The sequence below is a fragment of the Cryptomeria japonica genome, chromosome 7 (assembly GCF_030272615.1).
Source record: "Cryptomeria japonica chromosome 7, Sugi_1.0, whole genome shotgun sequence".
In the NCBI taxonomy this organism is placed as follows: domain Eukaryota; kingdom Viridiplantae; phylum Streptophyta; class Pinopsida; order Cupressales; family Cupressaceae; genus Cryptomeria; species Cryptomeria japonica.
The window spans coordinates 370,191,820-370,201,847 of NC_081411.1; the positions used below are offsets into that span (position 1 = coordinate 370,191,820).

At 36.0% G+C, this 10,028-nt stretch overlaps 1 protein-coding gene across 1 annotated transcript; it reads right to left on the bottom strand.

Moving 5' to 3' along the window:
- Positions 1 to 9,185: 9,185 nt before the first annotated feature.
- LOC131856772 (SKP1-like protein 11) lies at positions 9,186 to 9,725 on the bottom strand. The gene has a single exon (XM_059208693.1). The coding sequence runs from the start codon at positions 9,723 to 9,725 to the stop codon at positions 9,186 to 9,188; it is 540 nt and encodes a 179-aa protein (XP_059064676.1).
- Positions 9,726 to 10,028: the final 303 nt, after the last annotated feature.

The window sequence follows — 10,028 nt, forward strand, 5'->3', positions numbered from 1 at the left end:
TGAAAGCATGGCATATCCTGCTGTCAGATCCACTATGATGTCGATATTTGGTAGGGGGAAGTCATCCTTAGGACATGCCTTATTCAGATCTCTAAAGTCAGTACAAATGTGGATGCCCCCTTTTGGTTTGCCGATAGGCACAATGTTGGATATCCATTCTGCATAATCAATTGGTCTAATGAAACCAACATCTAGGATTTTCTTGAGTTCTCTTTTGACTAGCACTGCAATCTGGGGATGCATCTTACAAAGCTTCTTCTTGACAGGTTTGGCTCCTTCTACTACTGTGAGGTGATGCATGACTAAATCAAGATCAAGCCCAGGCATGTCTGCATATGACCATGCAAAGTTGATCTGACATTTTTGGAAGAACTCTATAAAGTTAGGTTGTTTCTCTGGAGTGAGAAGAGATGCCAGATGTATGATATGAGCATTTTCAGGAGTGCCCACATTGTATTCTTTGGTTTCCTCGATGAGAATCGTTGATCGTTCCTATTGTGCATTAGCAGGGAGAATGTCAAACCCTTCATCCTCAGGCACCTCAGAGAGGTTTTCACCATTGGATACGCTCTTTCTTTTTACTTTTGTCGGATCAAACAGTGCCACAGTGTGGTTTTCACTGGAAGATCCATGTTTTATTGTTATATTTTTGCAGCTGAAAGGTTTGGCATCCACCTTGAAGTATGCTTCGCTATTAAGTTCAATGGCAAATCCAACTTTGTGATCCCTGCTTGGTAGGTTATCCCTTAATTTAAAAAAGTCAATGATGGCCTCATCGTTTTGGAAGAGGTCAAGGCATGGGGGATTTGGTTGGTTCCATTCGATGAGTTCAGGGTGGATAATGGGCATTACTTCATCGACTAGGTTAAGTGCGTTGGACGTATCAGTGATGGTTAAGACATTATGGTGAAGGTCATTGATGGTACTTTCCCTATTAGAATCAGGCATAGGATGAGACGTAGGGTCTGTGGAAGATGTTTCCAGTTCAGGAACCCAAGTGGTCTTTATCTATGCTTCTCCGTAAATAGGGATATCTTTGCGTGGTGGAGGTGGTGATGTGTCTTCCTCATCTGAAGTGTTAAGCTATACCGAATCAAATTCCCATTCATGTGAGTCGGTCTCTGAATCACTTTCCAGCATCCGATTACTGTACCATACTGGGATGTCATTTGAGTTAAATACTGCAGGTGTGATTGGTTGATGTACCTTTGTAATGATCGGTGCTACAGGAAGATTGATGGGGATCAAGGAATCTAGTACGGGGGCTATTGGTAATATTGACTTAGTTGTTTCTGTTGGAACTGCTCGTGCTATAGATGTTGCTGCGGGTTCTGACATAGTTGCTGCTGCTAATGGTACTATTGATGGGATTACTGGTTCACTTGGTGGGATGATTGGTATTGGTGATAGTTGTGTCAGGGTTTTGAGCCTCGATGGGGCAGTTGGGATGGTGCTTGATGGTGCCTTGATTATAAAAGGTGTCCTCTTTGCAGTAGGTGGACAAAATGGTTTGTTGGGTTTTCCTTTGAATCTGAGCTTAGGAAAGATCTCTTTTTCAAAGCCTAGGCCTGTGTTACCTTTGGGCTTTACTTCCGGCAGCAAAGATTCATGTTGTCCTTGTTTGCAATATCCTAAAGCACTCTGACCATCATACCCCATTCTTTGCATAATGAGGAGGCCTTTGCCATACTGAACCGTAGGAAGTTTAACTTGTGGTAGATCAGCGGTCATGGGATCTTTATAGATCCATTCTGCCAAGTCCTCATCTTGGGTTTCTTCTTCTTGACTCTTTCCAAGGATGAAAGGCGTCAAAGCACATGCTGGCATGATTAGTGGCTGCTGGAGTACCTGCTATGGTTTACCATGTGTTCTAGGAGAAGTGGGCATTTGTCCCACACAAAAGAGTTGACTCAAGTTGGTTTACCATATTAAGCATGAAATAGAAAGCATATAAACATAGAATAAAATAGCTAATCAAGATGCTCATAGTTGCTCCTCCCTTGTTCCTCTCCTCTCCAAGTCCCAAATGAGTGTAGCTCTCAGCTTTTAGCACTAGCCATGGATGCCATATGGAGATTCAAGATGGTTGAATATGATAAGCAAATCCTATGCAAGTGTAGATAGTGATGCTATGAGAAAGCTCTATGCTAATGCCAGTATAACAACAATACTCTAATGCTTCTTTCTTTGCTTGAGGAGAAGGGTTCTATTTATAGAAGAAATGGGGAAATGAAGGGTTAAGATTGAGCAATCTTAACAAGGGTTAGGATTGAAAGATATTCAATCCATTTGAGACTTTCAACCCATTCCCATGTTGACAAGTGTCACCATGAGGAGGCTTGAGAGGAGAGATAAGGAGCATTAAATGCTTGAGGGGACATGATGGTTACCCTAGTCAAAGAAATAAATGCTTTGAAGAGACACATGGGTTACATAAGGGTTAAGTTAGGGGTCAAAGTCCTTAACCATGGGTGCAAGTGGAATTAACCATTAATGGTCATGTAAGAGCCATAAGTGGTTTGGAAGACTTTACAGGTTAATTTGTTGAACACACAAAGCATTAATTGCTTTTCAAAGACTTTGGAGTCTTTGAGAAGTGACTCCAATTTTCTTAGGAATGTGACAATATTTAGGGGATGGATTAGGTTAATTAGGAAGGGTTTAGAAGAATCTAGAAGGGGTTTAGGCATGCAAGTGGATTTTGTAGGAAAATGCAAGTGGGAGGAATTTTGGTATTTTCAATCAAAATAAAATCATTTATTTCAATTAAATGGTGTAATTTGCATTTGGATAAATATTCAAATAAATATTAATTTATTTAAATGAGAAAAAGGAAGATAAAGCATTAAAATGCTTGAAGAGTTTGAGGGAAACCATTAAAGGCTTGAAGACTTTAAGGAAAAACCATTAAAGTCTTAAGAAGACTTTAAGGGAAGCCATTAAGTTTGAAGACTTTAAAGCCATCAAGTTTGAAGACTTTAAGGGAAACCATTAAAGGCTTAAGAAGACTATAGAAGGAAGCCATCAAGTTTGAAGACTTTAAAGGAAACCATTAAAGGCTTAAGAAGACTATAGAAGGAAGCCATCAAGTTTGAAGACTTTAAAGCCATCAAGTTTGAAGCCATCAAGTTTGAAGACTTTAAAGCCATCAAGTTTGAAGACTTTAAGGGAAACCATTAAAGGTTTCAAGTGGGTGAGGATAAATAGGATTTTAAATAAATAATTTATTTAAAATAGTTGTGCAACTTACTTTTGTAGGAAAATACAAGTGGGTGGAGGATAAAGGTGATTTAAATAAATTATTTATTTAAAATAATTGTGCAACTTGCATTTGTAGGAAAATGCAAGTGAGTGGAGGATAAAGGTGATTTAAATAAATTATTTATTTAAAATAATTGTGCAACTTGCATTTGTAGGAAAATACAAGTGGGTGGAGGATAAAGGTGATTTAAATAAATGTTAATTTATTTAAATGTGAGAGGTGAGATTTTGGGGGAATTTAAATAAATATTAATTTATTTAAATGTGAGAGAAGGTTTAATTAAATAAATATGATTTATTTATTTAATTAATGGTCTGAATTTGGTTAAGTGAATTAAATCAAATAAATTGAATAATTTGTTTAATTAATAGGAGAAGAGGGTTAAGATGAATTAATTAAATATTAATTTAATTAATTATTAATTGATGGTTAAATAATCAAATAAATACTAAGTATTCATTTAATTAAGTGGACAAATTTTTGTGACTACATTTGCCCCTCTTTGAGACAGTGCAGTTTATCGCGTCGTTTCAAAGAAAGAAAAATAGGTGTGAAGAAATGCCCCATAAAATGTAAATTTAATGGGTGGTATGCCCCCTCGAGAGATGGGCCAAATTTTTATTTTATTTTTTTGAAAAATCGGATGGTCTCTCGAAAAAGAATGAAAACTGGAGGGGATGTAGAATAGAAGAAATTATAACTAATGATGAAAGAATGAGAGAAAATGGAGTGAATATGAAGAAACAACAAGTCAGCGAGTACCCTGAGGTCATGCAAGAGATACATAGCAGATGGAGTGTGGGGTTTGGATTGATGCTATACAATTGATCAAAATTGGTTGGACAATCTAGTGCAATCGGTTTAATTGCCCCAGTCAAATCAAAGCGTGACAGTTGATGTCAGTTGGTCACTTGGACATGATAAAGTCTGAGTAAGTGAATCAAAGTGACCTGATGTGACTTAGACAATTGATATAATTGCCCGATGAAGTCAAGGTATCTGAAGCAAAATACTCGTTGAGACGTAGACAATTGATGTAATTTTCCGTTGGATTGTGTTTGATTGGTTGATCAATTGATAGTGTGTGCGTGTGATGGATGGTTGTGGGGAATCATGGCAGCCTCGTTGAGACTAGGTCATTATGATAAATGCCTATTGTAGTCTAGGTTTTCCATAATTGATTACCTGTTGAGACCCGAAGATACTTGATCAGAGTATCTGTTGATAGTCTAGGTGTGTGAGAGTCGATGTATCTGCATAGACAAAGTAACTGGCTTAATTTTGTGGATGAGTGAGGATGGGAAGCAATGAAGGGATTAGGATGATGTTGATGATCAAGATAGGGAGGGTGAGGGGGGATTTGATGTTAGATAGAAGATATGGAGGACTAGGACCGAGTCCTATGGAAGAAGATGAGTAAAATAGAGTATGCATTATTATGACTATGTATGCATGATATGCAGCTATTATGAATGTATGGTGGGTGGAATGCAACGAAATGCAATATATACAGATGAGATGGAATGACGATCCATGGTGCTTTATTTTTCATCATTGAGCTTTAAAATGTTGTAAGAAAATACAAGCAACTTGACATAAAGATTCAAGATGACCAGAGTATTTCTTACATGGATTTGATATAGCAAGTTAATACAAGCGACTTGATATAAGGGTCAAGTCGACTAGAGTATTGCTTGCGGAATAGACAAGGATTATCTCCTTTCATGCATGACTTGGATCGTCATCCTTGATCTTAGGCTGATCATATCCTGAGACAAGTGCATACCGTAATAAGAGATAAAACCTTTATTCAGTTTGGATGAGGTAGGAGGAACCAAAGAAAGAGCATTGTACCTGCAAACAAATAATATATACATAAAGAATAAAGAATATGGATCCTTGGTAATGGTTCATGCTCATATGGTCGAGGTATACATTGTAGTCAGCAAGCCGTAGTGATCTATGACTGTATTTTTGCCTATGATCATGTAACTTAGTGAACTTCCCACGTAGACACCATTAGTACATGCCCCAGAACTTCATCGGAATAATGTGCAAACGATACAAAATAATGCTGAAAGATCCCGATATAATTTACTAGACCATAAATCAACCAAGTATTTGATAGCGTAAACAGAATTTTCTTGTCAAAGAAAATGTCATCTTGTCTTTGTTTTGGTAAGGAAGGATACATCCTTGTTGAAGACAGTTTGTGTGTTTAAAATTGACTATTTGGTTTGATTGATAAGTGGTCATGTGTTTGGAGTATGTTGCAATGTTTGTTTGGTATCTGTGCGGATGAGTATGTACAATATGTTGCCATGTTTTTGTTTTATTTTTGATGTTTTTTTATGTTTTTGGATTTTGTGAGACATTTTTTGAATATTTTTGGATTTTGTGAGACCTTTTTGAATCTTTTTGTCAATGAATCACCAGTAATGTAGAATCCACTTCCATCATCTAGATTTTTTAAGGGTATTGCCCCCAAGTGTAGACATGACTATGAAAAAGTGGGATGAAAGACACATGAAGTACTATCTTTGATTACAGATCAAATAACAAGCCATGGTTTGGATGGATGTATGTGTGTATGTATGAATGTGATAGCAACGAGCCTGAAAGATACTAGAGCCATTGTCTTTACGAGTGGCGCCTGTTTGCCAGGTTTTCACCATCGCACTTACCCAAGGTGCGACTGGAGTGGTTGTTCACCATTTGGATGCATGATTTTTCTTTACTTTTTGAATGTTTTTGTATTTTCTTCAGGACATTTTTCTGAATGTTTTTGGTATTTTCTGGTATGTAGGGGAGCCTGATGCTCTGTACAGCTTAGGTATAAAACCGTTTGAGGTGCATGCTGTTGATTGGATCTGCAAGCGGTTCTCCTTCTGATGTAGCCAACTGATATGCCCCGGACCCGAACACAATAGTGACAACATATGGCCCCAGCTAGTTTGATTCAAACTTGCCCTGATGTTCTCAGTTTGGTTCATTGCGAGGATTCTCTCATAGAACAAGATCACCTACCTCAAATGTACGAGGTCTAACTCGGTGATCGTAGCTTCTGCTCATGCACTGCTGATAGGCTTTGAGATGGTTGTATGCAGCTTGTCGCTTCTCATCTAGTAACTCCAAGTCCTGAAGACGGGATACTCTGTATGCTTCATCATCTATCAGATTATGCAAGGAAACCCGTAATGATGGTATCTCAACCTCAATAGGTAAGATAGCTTCTGCACCATAGACCAATGAATAAGGAGTTGCACCTGTAGGGGTTCGAATGCTAGTTTGATATGCCCATAGTGCCGGATTTAGTTGAACATGCCAGTCACGACCGACATCATTGACTGTCTTCTTTAGGATCCTCAATATGTTTCTATTGGATGCTTCGGCCTGACCATTGCCTTGTGGGTAATAGGGAGTGGAAAAGTGGTGTTGGATATGAAATTTCTCACAAAGTTCGCAGACATCCTGATTTTTGAAAGGAAGACCGTTATCTGTGATGATGGACATGGGTACACTATACCGGCAGATGATGTAATTGAGGATGAATGAGGCGATCTACTTGCCGGTGACTTGGGTAAGTGGAACAACTTCGATCCACTTTGTGAAATATTCGGTGGCGGTAATAATGAATTTATGGCCATTGGATGAAGATGGATGAATCTTACCCACCAGGTCAAGGCCCTTATCAGAAACACCTTAATTGACCTTGGTGAAAACATCCCATGACTAGGGGACAATGAACAACCCATAAATAAAGACTTGGTCATCGTATTGGATTCATTTGAATACCTTGTTGACATTTTTTTGTCTTCCATCCTTACACTACTTTGGGGGGATATCCTTTAACCTTTGGATGACCATGATTGGTCATTATAGAAGCTATTTTTGGGTGCAAGTTTGGTAACATAATTATTTCCAATGGGAATCTGTTGAAGAAATTGGTCATTTATCGTCTTTCTCAACTTTATCCAAATGTAGATTAGTCTACATGTCCTAATTTGGAAGATGAGGAATAATACTCCCTACACACAATCATGACTATATAAAAGAGACCCATAATGTACATACACAATGAATATGAATTTCTTTCTCACATAATATAGAACTCATATGGGATAGATCCATAGAAATGTGAATTTTTATCATGCCTAACCTACCAACTAGATATTTTCCTACCCAATGTGGAAGAATCTACTTCTAGTTTATTTGTGAACTCCTTCCACATGATTACGATATAAATATATATTCTTTAGACATTTATTTGTTATTGATTACATCAACCACCATAGGAGTATCTAGTGGTAAGAAACTAAATATCAGTAGTGAGTTAACATCCCAATGCACTGAATTACTACATATGTGTTATCCCACACATTTTCATTCACTTGGGATTACAAGGATATGAACAGTATAGAATATAGCCTTTGTATGCATAGAATCTACATAAATGAAGTTTGTGGACCAATAAAACAACCATAGAGGGGAATTAACCTAGCTCTTAGAGACATAATGAAAGCTAACTTGCAAAAGATTTTGGATGTGGGGTTAATATATCCTATATAAAATAGTGAGTGGGTGTCTCTATTTGTCATTTTTCCTAGTAAGGGATATAAATGGAGAGTGTGTGTTGATTACAAAAAACTAAATGTAGCCACTATGCAAGACCATTTGGGTAAGATTCATCCATAGTAAATCCTCTAATATGGGTATGTGGCAATTAGAGGATTTACTATTCACTATTGGACTCATCATAGTCATGGATCTATCTTTATCTACTCTACATAATCTTATATTATTTCCACAAGTTTTATAATACAACATTTTTCTTCTCAAACATAACAATTACATTAACAAGGAAATATTGGTCACATAAGAGTTATGTAGTTCAATACAATCTTACTCAGTTTTTTGAACTTTTTCTTGGACACCTATTGGGAATGCAACAACCTTGCCCAAGAGAATGACCATGTATCTTTGAAACCATTCTTTTATAATTTATTAATTAATATATTTATTTGAGGTATCTATTATTATGGATATTTCTTGTTAGAATTTGTTTGAAAAGGGTTTACATATTGAGATGTAAAAGTCTTGCTTTATAAATATTTTAATAAGATAACATATCTTTTACAACTCATTTAGGTTTTTGTTTTAGGACTTTAATGCTTGGGATGCTTCCTATAGATGTAAGTGTGGAAATGCTTTTGGTTGATAGGGTAGAAATTTATTAAAAGATTGTAAAAAACTAACAAAAAATATTTTGTAGTAATATTCTATATGATTGTAAATAGTCTATTTATTAATTATAAATTTTATCATTATAATTATAAAAAAAATTATGAGGAAGTCTTGTAATGAACTAAAGGATCAATTCATAATTCATTTCCAACACTTTTTGAAATCTAATTTTATTTTTATTTCTATTTTAGACTTGAATCTCATTGTAAATTTAAGTCATTTATTATGCGGAGAGGCATCTACAATGAGAAATTTGATAGGTAAATGCATGCATGTTTTAGTTTCTCTATAAGTATTATTTTAATAATCCCAATAAAACAGAATCATTGCCACTTGTCTCTAAGTATATGAAACTGTTACATCTTTAATGAGAGTGAAAGAGTGCAGCATTATTCGGCTCCATGTCCTTCTTGACAGCTAACAAACATACAAGACAATTATACAATATCACTCGTATATTTTTTTAGAATATAAGTATACTAATTGCTACGGCCAATAAAATCTATTTTTCCAACACCACCTGATGGCAATAATATAAACATATCTCTTTACAAATCTAAGTATATAACTCAAGAGAAATTACATAATTTTGAAACATAAGTAGGGAACAGTTAACTAATTAAGACAGTAATAAACAAATGTCCAGCAAACTACTTTCAGATAGACTTTATTCATATCCCTACCTTGACAGGATTGCTGCCCTCTCTTCAAATTTGTTTTTAATGAAATTTACGATAGTTATACATAACAAATTATGCAGACCATCGATTATAAGAAAATCAGCAGCCTTAAGAATATCACAGACAGACGCCCGATTTTTATCAGCAGTAATAATATTTTGAGAGAATTCTGTATCCCAGATGTTCACATCGTCTTCTGATATACTGTTGGATTTAGCATGAGCATGGTATTCACAATACTCTAATACTTTCTTCAGCACTTTACCAGGCTTGACGTGACCAGAAGGAAGAGGAAGCCTTAGAGGGTCCATCCCATGATGTGTGTCTTGGATACAGTTCTTTATGACCTCTGATTCCATTGCAACCATTTTCTCCACTTGGAAATCTTCAAAACCTTCCGTACCTTTGCACAGCCTCAATGTAATGATGTTTGCTGCCATTTTGTTCTTCACGGAATTGAATGCGACTTCTGAATTGATAGCAGTACGAAAAACAAATGTTATCAAACTGATGAATTGATAACGGGTAAGATAGAACATCTTATATCCTTCACTTAGTTTTCAACAAGTGAGATAGGCCGACTTTCGCTTAGTTTTATTGTTAAAATGGAAAAAATTCAAATTCTAGATGATCTCCCTTTGCGTTGTTTTGAAATAGGGCCACGTTAAGTAGATTTCACTTCTTATTCAATGGAGATTTTGATATCATTGTGAGTATGTTAGTCCCAGTATGTATAGGCAAGACTAATGTTTTCATCTAGCTAATTGTCTATTATTTTTTGTTGGAAAACATTGAAGTGAATTGTTTTGAATTTAATAATGTAATTTTAGAACTTTTTTTTT

Excerpts from the sequence above, each read along its gene's own strand:
- LOC131856772 (XM_059208693.1), bottom strand. The coding sequence starts at position 9,725 with ATGTTCTATCTTACCCGTTATCAATTCATCAGTTTGATAACATTTGTT.